We start from the raw sequence: 23334 nt of genomic DNA on the forward strand, positions 1-23334 counted from the left end.
TTATACATTTGAGTTTGAGGTGCTTAGGGAATATCAAGAGCAAATGTTAAGTAAACTTTTGGACACAGGACCGAAGATTACAGAAGAGAGGAAAACTTAGATTTTTTATTACCATCAAAAAAAGAGCCAATTGTCAAAGTTGTGAACATGACCCCAAGAGTGTCACAGAGAAAAGTAGTTGAACTAAAATTCTGGTGAAAGTCATGTTTAGGAAGCAAGAGGAGGAAGAGAAGGACCTTGAAGGATGCTAGGATACTATAGCATCTCTGAAACCAAGAAAAAAATGGAGAAGGAATAAAACATTAATTTCTGTCCCAAAATATTGATTCCAAAGACTATTCATCTGTTCTCCATCTGATTTCATAAATGTACAGGACAGAGTTTAGCAAGTAGACCCTGTAAACGTATGCCCATCTCCTACTCTGCCTTAAGTATAAGTCATGTTTCTTGAAGACTGGTATGTTTATATACCCAAAAAAAAAAGCAATAGAAAAATTTTTTAAGAATCTAAGAACAATATAACATCATGTAAAATATCACCCTTATAGAAATACATAAATAGGAAAGCCCCCGTCCCATCCTGTTCCTCAGAGTCAGCCATATCAATAATTGTATATTCATCCAACTTTTTTTTAAACAGCACATATACTACTGCGATTTGTTTTTTTTTTTTTTACAGAAGTAGATCATATATCCACTGTTCAGCAACTTGCTGCTTCACTTAGCATATCCTGGACATCTTTCGATGCCAACACATTTCAGTTCACTTTATTCTTGTATACCACTCCTTAGTACTCCAACAGTAGCCAACAGCTAGATTACTGTAGGAGGAGGTGAGTCAGAAGAGCCAGGCTTTTTATCTCGAGAACCTAATGGTCATTTATCTTTTTGGTCATAGCTGCTTTGATCTGTCATTTTGGTCCCATTACAGGTGCTTTTTGGCTCTTCACTGTCTCAAAGTCCCTTCCAATCATTTTAATGCCTAAGGGTGGTAACTCTCTACTCCAGATTTCTAAGTGGTGGTGTTGTTATCTCAACTATTGCCATGACTCCAGAGGTCATGTCCTAGAACTTTGTGGAAATGGACAGAGATGGCAGTGGGCTGTGTTTGACGTGGAAGCCCCAACAAACAGATGGAGAGAGCCCTGACTGATGCCCCTTACCTACATTGTACAGTCTCCTAAATGCGAAAATGTTAGAATACCTTTCTTGTTAAAGAGTTATTTCTCCTATTTTAAGGTTATTCTTAGGTTTGTGTTATTAGTCCTTTTTTTTTTTTTTTAATTTTAATAGTTCATTTTTACTTCTCTCACTTTTTAAAAAAATCATTCCTGTGAATTCACTGCAAGGTGGGTTTTGTAGCAGTTTCTAAGTTAACTGTTTTTAATGTCAATATTGGAGTGTTGATTTATTCAGTAGTCATTAGGCATCTATTGTTCACTTACTATGGGGTCCCTCGGTTGTTTCACTGTGCAGAAACAGCCTGGGGTTGTGGAAAGAGAGGAGTGCGAGGAGTATGGAGACCTGGAATCTAATTTGGCTCCATTCTCCAGAGAGGCCTTGGACCAATCATGAAACTTCCATGCCCAAGTCTTTAAAACAAGTTGCTGGAGTAGGTAATTCTGAAGATTCTTTCAGACAGTCTGATTTTCATTTCTACCATTGGATTTGTGTTTGCATACTCTCAGTGTGTTGCTCAGTATAATCTAGGCTCAATTTGATCCTGAGATGAGTGAGAGAGAGATAATAAGAGGAAACTTGGGTTCTAATCTTGGCTTTGATAGTGATCGCTCTCTATCTTGAGCTGATCCTGGGGGCATCATTTTATCTGTCAAATGAGTGTATTGACCATGACCCATGGTTCTTACGTAGGAGTGTACAACAGAGCCACATGTAGAGCTTTGTACAAGTACATATGTCTAGATTCAGCCTCTGGAGATTATGATTCACTAAGGGTAAGGTGGGGACCAGTTATACATTTTCAAAAACACTCCATAGGGTTTCTGAGGTACTACTTTCCTTTTTGAGAAGCAATCTACCTCTTCAGCATTTGACAAATACTTGAGTCTTCCCCCACCCTGTCATTGCTCCATTCATCTGTAAAATCATTCCAGCTATGGACACATTGGTTACTTACCTCTGCTTTGCTCAGTGGCCTCTCTCCTCTTCCTCAGTAACAACCTACAGTGTTTCACAGTGCGGTGCAGTGCAGCGGCAGCTCGTGAGGAGGACCCGTACGTGGACTCTACCCTGAAGGTTAGAGCTGGCTCATAGTGACAGTGAAACCTTAAGATCGAAAGGGAACAAATTAGCTCTTGAGTCTAAGCATGGAAAACAGTAAAAGTGTTAAGATCTTGTTTATCGAATTAGAATTTTTGAATGTAAAATAGTAAGCATCTTGTGATTCATGGTTTAGATGACAATATTTAAGATTACTTTGAAACATTTCACTTTAAATTTAGGTATAATGCATAGTTTTAAAAGTTTGGTAAAGAGTATGTATAGTGTAACTTCAGAGAGAGTACTTTATAGGATACTACAATTTTACTGTTTTTTAATGGAAATATTGGTAGCAGTTGTATATAGCTATTAACAAAACTGTTCAGAAATCAGTATATTTAAGAGCACAAAATTGAATAAAGTGCATTAAATTATTTTTATTGTTATCAGTTATGCCTGTAATTCTCTTGTCATTTTATAAGCCTTCAACAACAATTTATATTACCCTAGTTAAGCCTAAGAGCTAATGGATATGTTAGATCAATAACCTCATTTTTAGTATGCTTAGTCTCTGAAAAGTTCTTGACCACAAAATAAACATAGGCAGTTTTATGATGAGATTTTCTATTTTCTGACCTTGAATTCCTATTCTCAAAAATATAATGATCATTTGTAACATAGTTATCATATGCTATTTCATCTCTGAAGTATAAGTTACTTGAATAGATGTTTGTTATAAAATCACAGCCTGTAGGAAACCCCCAAATTATTATGGTCTGTATTTCACAATTAGTTTAATTCTATCATAAAAAAAGGCATCTGGAATACTTTTCCTAGAGAAATAAATATTTAGTAATGATGGTTATATTAATAAGCCCGTACTTTGTATTGCCTAATGTGTCTGAGGTACTCCACCAACTGTCCCTGTTGCCCAAATTATGATATGTGGTAGTGTTTTATGTGATCTGAGTTCTCAGTAACTCTTTTTTGCTATAGCCTGCCTGTAGCTTTCTGTTACTGACCAGGCTAACTGCCTACTACTTTGGCCTCTTGGGAAACCAGAATCACAGCTTCCTGGACATGCCTTTCTGTCTGTGGTTGAGATACACACATAGCCTTTCAACAGATTATTTTTAAAATAAAGGTTATTTCCCTAGTAAAATTTCTTTGTTCCTTTCTTCTTCTCACCACACTTAGCCTCTCCTTTTTTTTAAACCTCGGAAAGACATAGGCTTACATAGATGATGATGGTGGAGTGAGGGGCATGTAATAGATTGAGGTAGGATCAATCTACATTTGAAAAGAAATCATAATTTCACTTCTCAGGATCTCATAAAACCACAGCAAAGGAACAAGGAAGAGAGGAAGGGAGAGAGGAGAGATGGGTGGGTAGCTGGTGGGGGGGTACTGCCCTTTAGACCAGTCCTTTTGAAGGTGGCATAGAGGGAAGGACACTGATGATCACACTTCATGGCTCCCCCTTTCCTGCAACTCCACCATTCTGAAATCCTGGATGCCATCTGTACAAGCGGACAGTCATTTAGCTTACTTGCTGACTCAGACTTTGGGAGCTGAGGTGTCTGAGAAAGAGTTCACAACCTCAGAGTTTGGTCCAAAGTGCACATATTTTTATCATCCTTTCCTCTGAGATTCCGGCTCCTCAGCACTAGCCAGGTCACCTTAACTATTCTTAAGAATGAAAAAGAGGTATTGCCCCAAGCACTTCGTACAAAGGGACAAGAAAGATGACCTCTGAATCAGAGCAGTGTTAATGGAGAAGAGGGCATGGGCCCGACAGCATCATTTTGTGAGCTCCCAGAAAGAATTCTTCTGTATCTTTCATATCCATTCTAGTTGAATTAACGCTCTCTTACAGGAACAGGAGCCTGGCTCCTGGACCAGGGTTTCCTTCAGTTTACCTGACACACCCTGGCCTGTCAGCCATTCCAAGCAATGTTCACACCTAAAGATCTAAGGGTGAGGGCCCTTCTAAACATACAATCTTTTCTATCCTACACACTCATCTATCTTACTAAGAAACCATTTTACATACTCTTTCTGCAATACAAAGCCCTTTTATAGTGTCTGATTTTGCCTAGAAACTCCATTTGGGCATACCCCTAAGCCAGCCCACTGTTAGTGGGGATTTCCCTAGGTGGCAGGTTACCATCCCAGGGGCTACACTCCCAGAGCTATGTAGGAGTCCCTGCAGCTGCGAGGGGCCTCAGGTACACCCATTTTCTGCATGCACTCAGTAAATACTGAGTAGCTCTTTGGTAGGCACATATGAAACATAAGTTTAGATAGGATAATCTCCTATTAATAGGAATTTGAGGTTGTTTTGGGGGCGGGGGGAGTGGAAGGGGAAGGGTGGAGCAGGAGAGCCTTTATCAAATAAACACTAATATTTTGAAGATTAAAAGTTTATGTAGCTTTTCTTGGATAAACTTGTGATTTTTCCTTTGCTAGGCTTGCCCACCTGTCAGTATGGATGTCTGTGCTTTAAGAATACAACTTTTCATAGGCTTGAAAGCCATCTGTCACTTTAAAAACCACATCATACTTTTGACCAAGGCAGACCCTGAGGCCATTCCAGAGAGAAGAGAGTCACCCAAGAAGCTTCTGTAAGCATCCTTCTTCCCCAGACATTCCTGCCAAAGTTTCTGGAATGAATTGTTACTGGTGTATTTTGTACGTGTCTTTACCTTTTTTTTAAATCAAAACTTTGAATGATCAGATGACTTTTTTATGATATTCTTTTTCCAGAGAAGAAAAGTAAGGTTTTAATGATCTCTGTATATATCACTGGATATTCTCCAATGATATCTTTTATAATAGGCCTTGAAACTTTTACAAGAAAATGAATTATAAAATAGTTTCAATAAAAATCTGGAATTTTAGATAAGAAGTTAAAGGACACGCCTTTCTGTGTAATTAATGGGAAAAATAGAGCCTCTAATGTTAGCCCAAACTAAGAGTCTCTTTACTATGTATTTTTCTTCTTTGATCTTTCAGCGGTTAATTTTTATCCAAAGATTATTTTATGATATTTCAATTCAAAAGAAATTAACAGTACATTTCTTAAAGCACGTGCATGATCTACACATAGGTACTGACCTACCTTAAAGTAAAATTCCAATTTGATAACACTAATTTCTGGTTTACTCTTCAGTTTTCTGCTTTCACATTGTTTAGAATAGAATGCTAATTCCAGACTAGTTATGCTTTTATTAGACATGTTCTATGCTGTGAACTTAGTGGTAGGGAATGAAGTCTAATTTGAACATTCCTCTATAGAAAATTTAATCAGGAAAGAAGTCTGTTTCGGGGGAAGAAACATGTAGTGTATTTCAAGTCAAACATTGGTTTTTATTTTTAACACAAGTTTTTGCTTTTCAAATTGTGCCTGTGCTTTGTTCTGCTAAGAAGAGTAAACATACTGACTTGGTTAACTGGTCACTTAGGGAGCGCACAGAGTGGTCTGACCGATGTTAAAAGCCTCTAGTGAGAAAAAAAAAACCAACTTATAATCTTGCACATTTGACATTTGTGAAGTATCATGTATTTTAAATAATTTTTTAACATTCTAATTTATTTGAAAATTTATTTGGTCAAAAGTCTGCATTTTTAAAGTTTGTATACTACAAAAAAAAAGCCTCACATAGTAAAAGCAGGAGATAGGATAGTGCTTTAGGCAGACTTGCAGGTATATGTGTCTTTTGCATTTTCCCAGCAGCCATAGATGTTTTGAGTGTTGCTCTGTTGGAGCTTCTCCTTAGATTTGTGATCTAGGGCATACTGACCTCATGAAGGCCACACACAGGAGAAATCCTGGGCACAGGGACTTTCACAACCAAGTCTCTTTTCCTTTTGAGTGCTCTAGCCTGTACTTTGAGGTTATTGCCCATTTAAAAATGCTTGTGGAATGAATTGGAAGTGATTGGTTTATCAATTCATGAAAGTTGTAGAATATTAAATGTTGTGGGCCTGTGCAGCATTGTGAAGTAATATTCTATAAAAAGTGTACAGTTCATACTAAATGAAAATGACTTAATAGTTATATAATTTTCAGTATCAAATATTTACCATTTAAAATTGCAGTTTATTAATAATATGTCTTACCTTACAGTTCTTGTCCTTTGTTTTGCTTTTAGTTCTAGAAAAGGTACCAGTGTTAAGCTCAAAACATCTCCTGTAGCTGAGGCTGGGTGGAATTTGTATATTGTGAACACGATCTCACCAGTGCAACTCTACAAAGAAATGGTACTTCTTACAGATTTCTAATTCTTATTTGTAGAAATTTAGAGTGGAATTGATGTTCAAAAACTTATTCTAATTATCATACATTCAGAATGCCACAGCTACCAGCTTACAAGCTCTGTCTGACAGTGGAGTGTGTATCTTTCTCCACCTCCTTGTTTTCCCAGCTCCTGACATTTGAGGAGCCAGTAGAAATTTCTTTCACTAAAATAAGACTCCGTTATTTCTACCCACCTTCCTGCAAGGATCAATTAACCAGTCTAAATATAAATAGCCTTTGACCTTTGCGTTGACCATTAACAAAGAGAACCATGAAATTATCTCATTTATCCCTGTCTCACTCTTCTTCAAAATATTAGCAGATAGTACCTGGCCACTGTATTACCTGTAGCATTGTCCTGTGGGTGGGGGCCCAGAGTGGGCATTCTTATTCCTTTTCTAAGTGTAACAGCTGCCAACTCATTTCCAGCAATTTTTAAAACTATTTTAAAGAAATAATTTCAAACTTACAGAAAAGTTGCAAGAATAACAATAGTACAAATAAAACCTGTATATTCCCCACATGGATTCACCCTTCATCGACAATTCACCCTCTTTGCTTTTTCTTTTTTTTGCACTCTTGCACTTTCTAAACACACACACACACACACATACATATACTGATCCTTTAGAAAGTAAATTACATAGATCATAGCTAACTACTTCAGTGTATGTTTCCTAAGAATAGGGATATTTGCTTAAATAACCACAGTGTAGCCATATACTTCAGTAAATTTAACATTGACACAATACTTTAGTTATGGGTCGTATTCTGTTTTTGTCAGTTGACCACGTAATGGTCTATAACATTTTCCCCCACTCCAGTCCAGTATCTACTGTAGCATCAGGTAGTGTATTTAATTGTCATGTCTCTTTAGTCTCCTTTTTAAAATTCTGATTATGTTCATAGCCTTTCTTTGTTTTTTTATGACATAAATATTTTTGAAAAATATATTTACCCCCTCCACCTTTTTTTTTTTTTTCATGATTAGATTCAGGTTATGTATTCTTCTAAGCCAGAATATTGGTGATATAGTATATTCAGAGTAGCACATTGGGAGGTACATGATACCCCATTGGTGGTATTAATTTTGATCATCAGGTCAAGATTTTATCTTCTTTGTTCCTGTCATTTTAATGCTAGGTATTATATCAGCTTTGACCTGCCTTTTTCATTTTGCTTAATTGAAAGTCTTAGACTTCATCTAAATGATTTACCTACTGGAGTCTGAAAACATGGATTGACTCAGGTAGCTGGTAATTTTGTAAGCCCACTGCGAGTTACAGAAATAGATGTAGTAGAACCTAAATTCACCAATTAAAACGAAGGGATACTCAGTCTGAATTTGAGAAGGATTTAAATCTTAGAACTTAAAAAAAAGTTAACTATTTCAGCTATTTTTATTAACTTTATCAAATTGTGACCCAATTATTGCTAAGTCAACAATATTATTATTATAGTCTTACTTGTACCTTCTCTAATGATTAACGCTGTTTTCCAAGAGAGTGTTTGCAATCATTAATGTATTAAACTGGCTCAGATTGGGAGTGGGGTACACTTTAACCAGGCCCTATCAAAATTATTGGTGCTTCTTATATTTTAGGATTTAATGTGTCTGCATATTAACTTTTATTACTTTTATTAACTACATATTACTAACAAAATATATGGATATTATTTAGAACTGGGAAACTTCTGAGAGTCTTTGTGTTGCAACATTAGCTGTTTGCCTTTTTTGTTTTAGGTAGACTACAGTAATACCTACAAGACTGCAAAAACCCAGAGCTGCATCCACCTTCTTAGTGAGGCTCATCTGTTAGTGAGAGCTGCCCTGATGGATGGCAGTCAGCTGGAACCTGGAGAAAAAGCAGAGCTTTTAGATGCATTTAAAGAAAGCTGTGGGCACCTTGGAGACTGCTATAGCAGGTTGGTGATGCTTCTTGGAAACTTGTTAGAGAAGCCATCTTGAACTTTGGGTGTATTTACTAGCCTTTCCATCTCCGGTAGCTACGTGATAAATGGGGGTACACACAAGGGGAGATGCTTCATTTATTCATTTATTCCACAAGTATTTGTTGAGCACATACTGTATGCCAGTTATTATGCTAAGCTTAGAGATACAAAAATGAATGTGATCTATTCCCTGTCTTTAAGTAGTTACAGTTTATTAGATGAGCAGTGAGTCTTAAGTTCATGAGTCTCTCACCACTTTATTGAGGAATTTGAAGTTTCTTTTCAGGCCTTGGGGGATGGTGGAGGGGCATGACCAGTAAAAATCCCTGAAACAGCCATATTACTAGTTTATTACCTGTTGGCTTTAATTTTAGTAGTCAATGCTTTTATGATTATTACCTGTTGATTTTAATTTTAGTAGTCAATGCTTTTATGATGTCATAAAAGGACACTAGTATGAATAGTAACTTTTATTTCTGAGAATGATGTTTATAAATTTTTTGTGTGTATGATTGTTTCAAAGGCTTACTTGACCCACAGGAATGATTATAGATTAATAAAATAGACTTTTCCTACCTATAAACGCCATTATTTTAGAGCCATGTTATGAAAATAAAATTCGTTGAATACATTTTTCCTATTTTTAGTATTAGTAAACAAAAAGAACTATATTAAGTAGAATGACTGCAGAATAAAACTGAGGAGCTTGTTCCAACTACTAACGACAGTGGAAAAGTATTTTGAGATTTATGAAATCTGGAAATTATGATCTGTTTTATTATCAGACGTGTTCGATATCTAGGCTTAAAACTGACAAATTTGAGGGTGTTTTGCTTCCTTTTCTTCAGGCTCGACACCCAGTATTCCCACCTTGCCTTGCCGTACTATAAGATGTCTGGTTTGTCTATGGCTGAAGTTTTGGCCCGAGTGGACTGGGCAGTAGAGGATGGATCACAGAAATACGAGAGGGGGTTAATCTTTTACATTAATCATTCACTTTATGAAAACCCGGATGAAGAATTAAGTGAAGTGAATATAGTTTTCTATTTAGTTATATGTAATATTTTTAACCTTTCACTTTATCAATTTATTTTATGTAATATTTAGAAGTCAAATTGCAAATATTTTTCTTGGGTAATATTTTCTTTTCCTAAAATGGTAACTTATGTGACCCTTTCTTCATTAATAATTATAGAATTGTAGCTTAGAAAAGAACTTATAATCATCTTCTCATACTTTCTCATTATATAGACAGGGAAATGTGGTTCATCATAGTTGAGTGACATGCCCAACATGACAGTGGCGTGTCTTTAGGAGAATGACACAGAACATGGGCCTTGCCTTTCTTCTCATCTGAAAGCCTTTCCACAGCCCTAGACACCCCACTCTCTAGGTGGCCAAAGCTTCACTTATGAAATCCTGGCCCAGTGAGCTTAATACATTATTAAGGATTATTTTTCACCCCTTGTATATTTCTTAACACATTATTAAGGATTATTTTTCACCCCTTGTATATTTTTAAAAAGAGTTGAATACAAATATGAAAATTTAGATATTGTGATACCAAATGTTTTAAGGTTAGGAGATAAATGAAATTTTCTCATATAAATTACCTCATTAAGTATATTTTGTACTAAGCTGTAATTTTTTATAATGGACTTTTGAGTGTAATTTAATATTTTCTTCTGAACTTTTGTTAAAATTAGAAATGTTGGCCATAATTTGGTACATATTTTCACTGATTTTTCTTCGTTTTAACTCAGCAAAGAGGTCACGTCAGGTCATCACAGGTCTCCCACATTAATACCATCAACTCTTTTCAAATCAGAACTTAATACAGTAATTTTATTTTAATTGGAATGTTGTATCTTGGTTTTGTATCTTTTTTATTCTTTTTTTCCTAATTTTGTTGCTTTTTATTGGCTGACCCTTTATTTCTTGTCATGCTCACCAAAGGAATTAGCAGCAAAAGTGGTTCAGATGTTTCATGTGGCCGAGCCAAAGCAACTGCCTCATATTCTCTGTAGTCCTACTATGAAGAATATTAATCCTGTAACTGCCATGAGCTATCTAAGGAAGCTGGATACTTCTGGGTTTTCATCAGTCTTAGTGACATTGACCAAAGCAGCAGTGGCTCTGAAAATGGGAGATCTTGACATGCACAGAAATGAAATGAAAAGCCACTCAGAGGTATGGTGCCCTCCCTGGTATCAACAGTAGGCCAGAATGTGACCTATTAGTCCTGAGGTTTTAGGCTTCTTCTAGCTCATTTTTTCTTAGTTGTGAAGGAAAATAGACTGATATTAGGAAGGAAGTGACCCAAAGTGGAAGGGCTTGGGCTTCAGATCTGGCAAATGAAAAAGAAATAAGAATGATAAATAGGTATCCAAAGACCTTTCAACGTAGTGTCAGGTACGTTCAGAGCATGGAGAATATATAGGCTCTGCCCTGAGCTGCCAGTCTGATCTGACATGAGGGAATGCTGTATCCACTGAAGACAGAACAGAGTGATGTGTATTCAGGTACAATAAGTGAGGTATTAACTGTGAGCCATAGGAGACTAGTAGTTGCAGAAATAGCCTGCATTTGGGAAAACCACAAATGACTTTATTAAGGATTAGGCATTTGAATGGTATATCAAAGCAAAGATTGCTTTCCCTCCATTTATGGGCATGAGCCAAAGATGTTAATTATCAGTGGAAGAAATTAAGAAGTAACATTAATCAAGCACTTATTATGTTCCAGGCCTGTCCTGAGCCCCTTGCGTATATTCTCTTATTTAATTCTTACAACAATGCTATAAAATAGACGCTATTATTATACCTATTCTACAGATGACAGAACTAAGACAAAGAAAGGTTAAATAATTTGTCCAATATCACACTACCGGTGAGTGGGAGAACCAGGATTTGAAGCAGGCAGTCTGGCTTCAGATCCTGTGTTCCTCCACTGTCGTTTTATTACCTGTGGTCAAATATCCACATTATGACTTTGATTTCTAAAATAAGAGCATGAGTGCTTTATTGTCGTTCAGATGACACATTTTGTTATGATGAGAAGAGCAATTCACCATTGAGGTATTCTTTGCTTAAGAGTAGAATTCTAGAAAGATGCATTTTCTGTCTATAATTTTGAAAAAACTTAAGATATATTATTGTTAAATCAAGCATACCTAAACAAAATGCTCTCTGCAAAAATAGGATATCTTGATGTTTAATTAAATATCAGTAACTTCTATAAAGACAGTTAACAATGATGTTCTTAGAGTGAGAACTAGTCTTTGTAGTTAGAGAAAAAATTGAGATTAAATCATTAATAGTTTAATTATGAACCTTGAATGCTAAATAGGTATCTAGTATGTATTTTCAAGATGAATGCAGTGTACATTTTGTTCCTAAATTTCTTTTTTGTCTTAAGATGAAGTTGGTATGTGGCTTTATTCTGGAACCTCGTCTGTTGATTCAACAGAAGAAGGGACAGATTGTTCCAACTGAACTTGCAGTTCACTTGAAGGAGACTCAGCCTGGATTACTTGTGGCTTCAGTCCTAGGCTTACAGAAGAACAACAAAATTGGAATTGAAGAAGCAGATTCCTTCTTTAAGGTTTGTCTCTTTGAAGATGTTCTTTGAAATATTCTGGATAGCTTGATAAAAGTGGTGGGGAGGGGGTGGCAATGAGCAGAATAAGAAAAGTGAGGTTTTGTTTGTTTATTGAAAAAACAGATTTAGACATAACCAATCTATATTAAAAGAATACAGAAAAATTTCATTCATGCAAGCTAGAATCTGTTTTCTATTAAAATGTCTAAATTTGCTTTGCCATAGCACTAATGCTAATGATAAATTATTAAATGATGGAGGGCTATTCAGACCAGCTGTAAATGATCAATATTGTGTTTATCTGGAGTGTGGGGGCTTGTTTCACTGTTTTCAAGGTGCTTTGTGGTAAGGATGAAGATACAATTCCTCAGCTCTTGGTGGACTTTTGGGAAGCTCAGCTAGTAGCATGTCTCCCAGATGTGTTACTGCAGGAACTCCTTTTCAAGCTCACATCACAGTACATCTGGAGGTTATCTAAGAGGCAGTGCCCTGACACCACACCGTTGCGAACATCAGAGGATCTGGTAAGATAGTGGAATAATACATTAAGTTAAGCCTGTGCATTACATATTACAATAATATACCTTCTTAATGGTTTTGAATCAAACTGAATTTATATTACCAGATATCTTTTTTAAGCAGGAGTTAAAAATACACTTAAAACTTGTCCATGAATGAAGTTGCCCACATTTTAAATAATTTTATATTTTAAAGAACACCCGTACTGCTCCTATATTGCTTACTTGCAGTGGTACCTCAGTAGCCAAAGAATGGTTGAAGGGGCTTTCCCCAGAACAGATCTGTGCTCCCTCAGGACATGGCCATGAAGTAGACTGCAAGAAAGACATCTGCGGATCTCCTGATGGGCAAGGACTTGCAGAAGGCTTGTGGGAGACAGACTTCCTTACTGGACCCTCATTTCCTGTCAGCTGCACACGCAAGAGCTGTTCCGTAGCCCACGAGGCAACCCTCACAACTGCTTTTACCCTTCTTGCTCCCTTCCCCATCCCCGCTCATTTTTTTCTCATGGATGCCACAGCTAGTGTGGGTTCACTGGAAAAGTCACCAGCTTCTTGAATAAGTGGGGCTTAATTAGAATTATCTTGAGAACTTACAGAAGAGATTTTGCCTCTCAAGGAAAGTAGTAGAAATAAAAATTAATAGTGTTACTATTAATTTTTAGCGTTACTATTAATTTTTAGTGTTACTAAAAATTAATAGTGTTACTATTAATTTTTTTGAGTATAATTAGATTAAAAGCACTATTGCTCTTTTTACTAGAAAGTGCCTTTTTTGGATAGTTTAAAATTTAAAATATTAGGAAATACTTAGTGTGGATTTCTTTAGTGAGAAGCAGCAAGCCTGAAACTTTTTCTAGGGTAATAAATTCTTAAAGACTTTTCTTACCATTCCCAGGAAAGTGTATACTTAATTCTGCGACATGGCAGAAGATTATCTATTGCTTGCAAGCTCTTTTGGGAATGGATAAAGAACTAGTTGTTTTGTTGTATTTTATTTATGAAATATTTCTTTTACATTTTAGATAAACGCCTGTAGTCATTATGGCTTAATCTATCCCTGGGTTAATGTCTTAATATCATCTGATTCTTTAGCTGACAAAAATTATACAGAAGATCTCTTCAAATTACAGGTAAATAAAAATGCTTCTTATTCTTCTGACTGTGCACGTTACAATTTAATGTAGGATATAAATTTGGTAAGACCTCAGGTGTCCTGTTAATCTGGAGTATATAATTTGGGGAGACAAAATCCATAGTTAGGCATACCAACAAGCTCTGGAGAGAATTTCTGCTTCTGCCTGAAACTGCTTATAGGAAGCCTGGGTTCTTTACCAGTAAATGAATGAGCATCACCAAGTCACGTGACTGTCTTGCCTAGTTTTCAGGATGTGCTTAAAAATGCTGTGAAATGCAAGTATGGAAAATGTTCAGTGTTGTTTTTATTGACATGATTCTTGTTTTTTTAGTGTTCACTCATAGATTTTAGCCCTTTAGTCTAACCCAACTACTACTGTCTATTTTATAGGAAATAGGTCAAAGTAGCCAGTTTATCTGGCTCCTGAAAAGGATTTTTTTAAAAATAAGTAGGTCGATTGGAGAATATAGGTCATCCTGTAGGAATTCTGACCATGACAGTGTTTTGACTGGAAATGAGAAATAAAGTCCACATTTGATTTGGTGGATCAGGCTGCACTGGATGTGGATGTGATTTTTCTTAATGTAGTTTAGTGGCCCAAGGACCAAATAGAACCCCCGGTCTGTTTTGTGTGTTCTGCCTAGTGTAGCTGCCAACATATAAAAATTTGAGATTTCAAATTAAAAATTCCGAGTTTTAAATTTCTCTTGAAAATTTCAGCAGCACTGGTAACCCTGGGCCCTCATTGCCAGAGACCTGTGGGTTGGAGGCAATGAGTGGCTCCCCTTCTTGAGCAGTGCTCATGCTGTCCTGCTGGCAGCAGTTCTCATAGCGATGTCTTCCTGGTTCAGATACAGAATGTCTGGTGTCCATTTCCTGTACTCAGCTGCCTTCATGCATTTTCACCATCTGTTTGGCCTCGTTAGGTTTTTGAATTTGTACCTCTCGATTTACCCTAAGAACAGGTGTAAGTGTGGTTATTGCTTATAGAAACCAAAATGTCAGATTGGGGATGGGGGTCAGGGCGGGAAGCTCAACAGATCATACTGCTTAGACAGCCCCTAGAAAGCCTGAGAAGATTCTTGTTGGTTCTTATCACTAGTGCCCTTAAGGTACAGAAGCTGCTGAGCCTGAGATTTGTTCATTCCACAAATATTCCTTGAGCATGTGCTGTAAATATGTTGTGCAGCCTTGGACAGTGCAGGCAGAGCCTTGCTCTCCCAAAACATATGTACTCGGCACATATTAAAATCATAATTGTAATAAGTGCTATTAAATCTTACCTGATAAAGCTTCAAAGCAAATTTGAAATCACCGCTTTAAAAAGTATTATTTAAGTGATCTTTTAAAATCCATTTTTAAATATTTTAAAAGAGTAGGTTTTTTCCTGAAATCTTTGCTGTCAAAAGATAGAAATGTGGTCTGCCTAAACTTTTCTATCATTTTCCTAATTACATTTTTTCTAGATTAGTCTTAATCATTAAGAAAAAAATAACCCTCAAGAAACAACAAGATCTCATTTGATTCTCACCTAGAGTAATAGGTTCAGAATCACCTGGAGAGTTTTTTCAAAATCGCATGCCTCCCCTTTACCCCCACCCTACCACCACCACATACATTTGATATGAGTCTGTATCACTTGTCTTCCGTCACTTTAATAATGTATTTGTGAAAGAATTAAAAACAATCTATAAATTATTTACATGTCAAAAACCTGTTATTTGAAGTGATACAGTAACTAGTAAATGCCCTACCCTTTGCCAAAATTGTCATGGTCCCCTCCACCCACCTCCTTGCCAACCACCTTGCCTGAGAGCCGCACTTGTGATTGTATAGGTAGAGAAGAAAGAGAAGTCTGGATTCTAGCCCTGCAAAGTCAGCCAGGGGTTGGAGATCTAGATCAGAGAGGGAATAAATAGTGCACGTGCTGCGGGGTAGAGATGAGTCCATTTCCAATATAGAAAAGAAAAAGTGGAACACTCTGCAAAGAAATAGACAGCATTGAGTGTTTTAAAGACCTGCAGTAACCTTCGGACCATTTTTTTATTCAGTAATATATGTGTGTGTCATTTCTTATTTTTAAACTTATTGATGATATGGATAAAACTAAAAAGGTTTATGAGTAATCCATATTGTGCCTAGTTTTGACTAGTTTCATTTTAATCGTGGTTTGGGTTCCCTGTGCCTTGCTCCTTCCTACTTAGACCATTGTCCTGATTAATCAAGGGTTGACTATAGAAATAATCTGTGTTTTCTTTCATGTCGGGAGACCCTATGAGTGGCAGATTATCACTTTATTTCATATTTGCTATCTTATTGTCAGGAAATTATTCAGATGAAGATGATTATTAAACTTGCAGGAAGGAAAGGGACCAACCTTATTCTCCTAGCCGTTCTTTGGTAGATATTTGGAATAAAATAATCAGGCCGACTGTAAATGGATAGTTCACATTCCATATCCTCCTGTGAGCCTGCGAAGCTGTAGCAAAAAGGATACAGGCAGAAGAAAAATCAGTATGTCATCATTCTATCCAAAAGAAAGAGAAAGCAGAGATGATTTTGGTGGTAGAATCAAAAGTAGTACAGTTGACCCTTGAACAACGTGGGCGTCAGAGGCACCAACTGCCTGCGGAATCAGAAATCCGCATGCAAATTAAGTCGGCTCTCAGCACACCTGGGTTCTCAGCCGCCAGCTGACCCTTGCACAATTCGGGTTTGAACTGCATGGATCAAATGAAAAAAATCCACGTTAAGTGGACATGTGCAGTTTAAATCTTACTTGCTGAAAGTCAACTGTGTTTATAGTTTAAATGCTTAAAAGTAAAATATTGGTTACAATTCTGAATACTGAAATGTGCCTGCTCTGTTATTCAGAGTGTGGCAAATGTATTAATACAAATTATTAGGATATTAACAATTGTTTTAATTTCCTTAAACATAGAATTTTTATTTTTGGCTACATACATGGTACATGCTTATTATAGAAACTTTGGAAAATACAGGCAAATATGAAAAACACAAAAAGTATGTTTCGTCCTCCCATTTATTGAGCTAATCTCTATTTCAAATTCTTTGCTCTTCCAAAGGCATTTCTATGTATGTATGTACCTATGTGGATTTTACAAAACTGATCATGATTTTCCACTCATTTCATCATAAGTATTTTGTCAGTAAGTAGCCTTTGAAAACAATTTTGATGGCTGTATAGTATTCCATCACATGAATGTACCATAATTTGTTTACTCATCCTTTTTGTTTAACATTTAGATCGTTTCTGGTTTTTCAATATTATAAATACTCTTGTGGTGAACATCATTGGGCAAATCTTTGATTACAATGTTGATTATTTCCTTAGGATAGAGTCCTAAAGCATTTCCATCAATTTCAATTTGCAGTCTATCCAAAGCAAATAAAATCATGTTATTTTAAAAATGATTACTTTCTATCAAACTGTTATTATTTAAACTAAATTTGGTTTAAATATTATTTAATATTTCAGTCCACTTAGACTTACTAAATAAATGTCATATGCATGTGCTCTAAAATTGCATTCTTCTTTTTCTGTTTTTTTCTTTTTGCACGTGAGGTTTAGTCTTTTGAAAAAATTGTATTCTATATGTTGTACTTTAGTTTTTTGGGATACCTCATTCCATAATATTTCACTTTTCTGTTCATAGTCGCTTATATGTGGTCCTTCATTTGACATAGCTTCCATTGTTCCATTCTTGGAACCACTCTCAGAAGACACTGTTGCTGGCCTCAGTGTTCAGGTTCTGTGTCGGACACGTTTGAAAGAGTATGAACAGTGCATAGACACACTGTTAGAGAGGTGCCCGGAGGCGATCATTCCATATGCCAATCACGAACTGAAAGAAGAGAATCGGGTACGCTTTTCAGATTATGTTTTTTTAGGCTTGATCAGTGCTAATCAAAATTGATAGTCTTCTTGCCTTATCCGCAAAATGGGGACAAATTATGCCAGTCCAACCTCACAGGGCTGTGCAGGTTAAGTGAGCATGTTTGTTTAATTTATTATGTGGTTTTAGTACAGTTAGAAGCTATTAAAATGTATGGTGATGGCATGTCATCTTCAGTAAAAGTCTCTTGAAGATGAAGTAGGCTATCACCTGAAGATTTGGGAATTATAATGTATGATGGAAAAATATTTTCTGGGCTATATGGTCTTTACTTTAGAAATTAGAATTTTAGACTTTAGTACTTTTCTTTCCTTCTTGCCACCTAAGAGATGGTACAGGACATGTCTATGTGTCTTCTTGAAAATAGCTATGTACATATGTACATAGATTTTCAAGTTGCAAGTCCAACTTATATGTTATAATTTAAGCAGAAGACTAGCTACTGATATAACTTCTGTTATAACAAAGTTTGATGCCTTGACCAAAATGATGTATTTTTGACCTGCACTTTCCTGCACAATCGTATTCTTGTTGGAAATCTGAATGTAAAATGCATCAAACTTAACATTTCTTCATTTTTTCCTAAGATAGATTTTGTGGTGGAAAAAACTGCTCCCTGAACTTTGTCAGAGAGTAAAATGTGGTGGAGAGAAATATCAACTTTACCTGTCATCATTAAAAGGTAAGTGATTCTTTTGCTTCATTATAAATTTGTATCTTAGTTTCAGTTTCCGTAATTGCTGAAGCCTTGCTTTTTCTAGTTTTTTCATGTGATTCTTAAGTGAGGTGAAGAAGATCTTAGCAGAATTGTCTGAAGAGCTTATTTTCAGCATTCATATGCTTCCCCCACCATTACATTTGATATTCATTTATCTCTTCTAGCTACACAGTTGATGCTTTTAAATTAATCTTTTCAAACACTTAACAAGTTATCACAGTCTTAGAAATTCATAATCTCAGTATTTAAAATTTTTGAATAGCCATTAAGACAGTTACATTTGTATTAGTGATCTCAAGTGCTTAATTCACTTTATATGAAAAATTAAGATTGTCATTACTAATCTTAATTGTAAGCAAGTATTGAGGAGTGACAAGGTTCACAAGGATTTAAGTTGTGTCTCTAAATCATGTAGTATTTTATGGCCTAGGTAGTGATTTGAATTTTTATAATTCATAATCATTAGTAAATCTTCATAGATATATAGTTATCAAGTTCTCTACTCTTGTGTGTTAATATCACTAATTGTTGGCCTGATGTGACAAAGGGTGTGGTTATATTGATTTCAGCATGCATAAAATATTAGAAATTGATAGTGTTGGAATTGTATTTTCCAGCAGAGATAATTGATTTTTAAACTGTTAGGCAGCGCCAGTGACCATTGGAGGGTGTTTTTTAGAAAATCCTTGTTTAAGTAAAGTTGTACATTTATTATTGAGAAGAGGTAACATATGCTAACTTTTTATCCTACCCATATCCCTTAGTGATTTTTTGGTTTTCAGAAGATAGAAGTGTCAGGTATTTCATTGTCCTGCCCCACTTGCATCACATTTGTCACATAATTTTGAAATGATCGTTTGTGTTGGTGTATCACTTTCCAGTGCCAGATATCCCACATCTTCACACCTCAGCAACATCATCATCTTACTCAAGAGACTCTTTCTTCATCCTCTTCTGATTTATATCCACAAACTCTCTACCCCTGACTCACCCATAATCATTCCTCCAAATATTCCATTTTCCATTATCTTCAGAATATGTTTATGTGTGTGCACACACGTGTGTATGGCTCATGGGACTAACTGCTGTGTGTAATTTACCTTTATTAGAGCTGATGTTTTAGTCATTTTTCATGTCGTATCCTCCTTACCAGCAATACACCTCTCCATAGAAAGCATTCTGTAACTATTTATTGATTTGAAGGGAAAATCCGAATAAGTTCAGGTCCATTTTCAAGGGAGGTCTTTCAGTAGACAACTGTAGTACACCAGGAAGAGACCAGCATTGGAGTCTGGAGAATTGGGGCTGAGTTCCAGGTCTGATATTTAACTGAGTGACCTGAAGCAAGCCAATTTTTTAATCTCCTGGGACTAATGAGAATTCAGGGTTGACTCTTAAGTAAAATGTTAGGCAAAATTGCAAGATGGTAGGGTTGGAGATGGAGGTCAGGGACTTAAATAATATGCTCGGGAGCTTGGATTTCTTATCTCTAATGCAGTGTTTTTCAACCTTGGCAATATTGATATTTTAGACCAAATAATTCATGTGTGTGTGTGTGTGTGTGTATGTCCTGTAAATTTTAGGATGTTGAGCAGCATCCCTGGCCTCTACTCACTAAATAGTACTGTCTCAGGTATGACAAACAGAAATATCTCCAGACATTACCAGATGTTCCCTGGGGGGCAAAATCATCCTGGCTGAGAACCACTGCGCTAATTCAGAGCCATTGAAACTGGGATTAGTGATTGGCTTGTTTGTTTCGAGGAAATATTTGTTACTGTTTTTGTGATAATGCACTGTGCTTATTATTTAAAATTCTCATATGTGTAGTAAATTACAAAAATAAAGTTTAAAAAGTCATTTACAATCCCACCAGCCAGAAACAACTATTTTTAGTATTTGATTATTTTCTAGGCATGCTAGAGGATTTAAAGTACTCTAAGGTTTAAGAAATTGATCTCATTCTTGGAATTATTAACCTGTATTAGCCCCTCACTAGTTGGCGGAAGAGGAGAACTGGACAGTGGCAAGATTTTTGTTGGCTCTGTAGCTACTCTGCACTGGCCCTTCAACTCAGTTTTTTGGATCTAGGATACTAATTATAGGCTCCATATTTAGGCTAAATAAACTAGTTTGATAGGAAACCATTGATAATTTGTTTTTCACATGAGTTTTGCAAACTAGTTAGTAGTTATTATTAAGGTTCTATTATATGTCAGATGTGCATCATTGTATTTTAATTCTCAAAGGACTCTGAAAGCTAGCAGATGGTACCACTACATAGATGGAGAAACTAGGACTCAGGAGGCTAAATGACTTTCTTAAAGTCACCAGAGAGTAGGTAGAAAAGTCTGACTACAGAGCTGGGGATCTTAATACATTGCTCCATTCATTAAGTTTTTAGCAAAAGGACATGTTATTCCTTTGTGTAAAGAGTGATTTAAGTTGCTGAATATTGGACAGATGACTTATCAGTCACTCGGCAAATAGAGTAAGTGGTAGGTATGCAAGGATCACACAGAAAGTGTCATTGAAATATATTTGTTGGGAACATCGTTCTTAAAAGAGCAGCGTATCTGTATCAAGAAGCAATAGAACCATAAAATTGCATAGTTATCTTTACAAATATGTTTACTAAATTCCTTAATATTTAAAATGTTCACCAGAGCACATTATTTTGCACTTTGAGGGAAAAAAAAGATAAGTGGTCATGAAAACAGATTTGTGCTTATTAATAACATGAAAATGTTATAATAGAGAAGAACTGATTTAGGAAAATTTCATCCAACAATTAATAGTATTTCCTGTTTTAGCAAACAGTCTTTATAATTAGCTGCAGGAGAGTTGTAACATTAAAAACAGTATTTAAATGATTGTATTTTTTTAGAGGATAACAGAAATTTATTAAAAAATAATGAGATAATCCAACAATAAAATAGTAATTCCTGGCACTAATTTAATTGCCTGGCACTAATATAAAGGAAACTTCAAAGAATTCTAGAAAGAATAAATAAGAAGTAAAACCATGAAGTATTCTATGGATTTAAGAGATTGTTTTCTTTTTCTTTTATAGTTTTTTTTACCTGAACTAGCTTCTAATTGGTTGAGTGATAAGAGAATTGGATGAAAGAGAGATTGTCACTTCTAACTCAGATGTTCTTTTCTACAAACAGAAACATTGTCAATTGTTGCTGTGGAACTAGAACTAAGGGATTTCTTGAATGTCCTTCCAGAAGATGGCACTGCAGCATTTTTCTTGCCCTATCTTCTTTACTGCAGTCGAAAGAAATCATTAACTTGAAGGTATCATTTGAAAAACACCACAATGGCATATGAATTTTAAAAAACCGAATGCCAGGGAAAATGTAAATAAAAAACTTTCATATTGAATGTGTATTAGAAATGCTTTAAGGCTGCTTGCCTTATCATGTAGTGGTATTTCATAATTTATGATCTGAATCCATTTAATTGTCCAGAATGTAAAACTATAAGGCATAAGAATTTCCTCAAAGAAGGCATATATTTTTTAAAAGTAGAGATTGACTTTTATTCCATGGAACATCAATTTACTGTTGTTGCAAACATGAAAATCTTTTTCATCCCAAGAACACAAACATTTCACAAGTATGCTTGAAAGAATGTCACTCCAAGTGATCCAGGATTTAATTTTATTGATTTTTCCAGATTTTCCTATTGGGTCACTTTTTAAAACAGTTTTCTTTGAGAAAGATGTTAATGTTTTGCCATAGTAAGATTTCAGACTTTTATTTTCTTGTTCCTTTTAAAACTCATGCTCTTTCTTTCTGAATCAAATGAAGTAGAAGTTTACAAAGTTAACTTTCTTCTTGTCTTGGCTGTTAAAATGATTTGTTGAATGCATGTTTTTCAGCCAAAGCCTTTTTTCCATTTTTTTGTTGATGTATACTCGTGCTCTTTTAGCTAGAGTATATTTGAAAATAAAGGAATATATTATTGTATTCACAGCTGTGTGTACTTTCTTAACCTCTTATTAAACAACTTTGTTTTCAGCATATTAATCCTGCACTTTTGATGCAGGATGGGGTGCATCAAGTGAGGGCTCAAGTCCTGCACCAAGAGAGAGGTTCTTGACTGAGCACAGGAAAAGATTCAAGTGCACGCCAGAATTAGAGACAAATGGAAAGTTTATTAGAGAAGAAGTAATGCTCCAAAGACAGAGTGTGATCTCCTCTCAGAGGCAAAGAGTTAGAGAGACTGAGAGGGATGGACAGAAGCAATGCGGGTTGGGTGAGACCAGAAAGACAAAGAAAGACCCAGACCAAGACCTTGAGTGTTTGGGGAATTCAAAGTATATATCATTCTTGGTTTCTGTGAATTTTAGTTTAAAGACTTGTTTATCTAATTTTCCTACAGTGTGAAAGACAAGGATATGTAGTGTGAAAGGCATGGGTATATAGCATTAAAAGCATGCTAGCAATTCCTAGCCTTTGTTTCATAGGTTCCCCATGAGTATAGCCATAGGAAATGAATGATTGGGTTTATTTTGTGTAGAGTATGACTTAATGACTTATTTTCCCTTAGGTGTGAGTAAATGGTTTGTTAGTAATCCCAACAGCAATTTTCCTCTGTTTTGTAGGTTCCCATGGTCTGGCAGCAGCACATTGAGCTCTGAGTATAGCTTGATTTAACATTTACTTCTCACGCCTCCTCCCTACATTACTTTGATTTCAGTTAAGGCTGAGTAAAAATGCCACAAGTGTGTTTGGAAACTTTTCTCCTGATGGCATTGTTTCTCAACTCTGCCTTTCTCCAGTTCCAGATTCACGTCCTTTCGACCATTCTTTCAAGGAGTCACAAAACTCAGATTAGAATCTTTTTATTTTATTTTTAGTATTTATTTTATTTTTAGTATTTATTTTATTTTTAATATTTATTTTATTTTTAATTTTAATTTTCATTTATTTATTTATTACTTTATTTTATTATATTTT

General features: G+C 35.7%; 2 protein-coding genes across 7 annotated transcripts in view; one reads left to right on the top strand and one right to left on the bottom strand.

Moving 5' to 3' along the window:
- HPS3 (HPS3, biogenesis of lysosomal organelles complex 2 subunit 1) overlaps positions 1 to 22345 on the top strand; it is a 30565-nt gene extending 8220 nt beyond the window's left edge. For 2 of the 6 annotated variants that reach the window (XM_006926202.3, XM_015600200.2), the window contains exons 6-17: positions 2175 to 2256; positions 4690 to 4844; positions 6375 to 6483; positions 8265 to 8446; positions 9322 to 9502; positions 10430 to 10663; positions 11891 to 12076; positions 12409 to 12597; positions 13617 to 13724; positions 17407 to 17613; positions 18238 to 18328; positions 21538 to 22345. In XM_006926202.3, coding sequence (XP_006926264.1) covers positions 2175 to 2256; positions 4690 to 4844; positions 6375 to 6483; positions 8265 to 8446; positions 9322 to 9502; positions 10430 to 10663; positions 11891 to 12076; positions 12409 to 12597; positions 13617 to 13724; positions 17407 to 17613; positions 18238 to 18328; positions 21538 to 21665 — 1852 coding nt within the window. In that variant the 3' untranslated portion in view covers positions 21666 to 22345. Of the gene's footprint in view, positions 1 to 2174; positions 2257 to 4689; positions 4845 to 6374; positions 6484 to 8264; positions 8447 to 9321; positions 9503 to 10429; positions 10664 to 11890; positions 12077 to 12408; positions 12598 to 12887; positions 13226 to 13616; positions 13725 to 17406; positions 17614 to 18233; positions 18329 to 21537 lie in introns of those variants that run through there. The other 4 variants (XR_001518169.2, XR_003044368.1, XR_003044367.1 and 1 more) reach the window with 4 other exon arrangements.
- LOC107196717 (ceruloplasmin-like) overlaps positions 13731 to 23334 on the bottom strand; it is a 16503-nt gene continuing 6899 nt past the window's right edge. The window contains exon 4 of the mRNA XM_025042495.1: positions 13731 to 16208. Within this exon, the coding sequence (XP_024898263.1) occupies positions 16108 to 16208 (101 nt within the window). The 3' untranslated portion in view covers positions 13731 to 16107. The remainder of the gene's footprint in view (positions 16209 to 23334) is intronic.

Source organism: Pteropus alecto, unplaced genomic scaffold, assembly GCF_000325575.1.
Source record: "Pteropus alecto unplaced genomic scaffold, ASM32557v1 scaffold239, whole genome shotgun sequence".
Classification (NCBI taxonomy): Eukaryota; Metazoa; Chordata; class Mammalia; order Chiroptera; family Pteropodidae; genus Pteropus; species Pteropus alecto.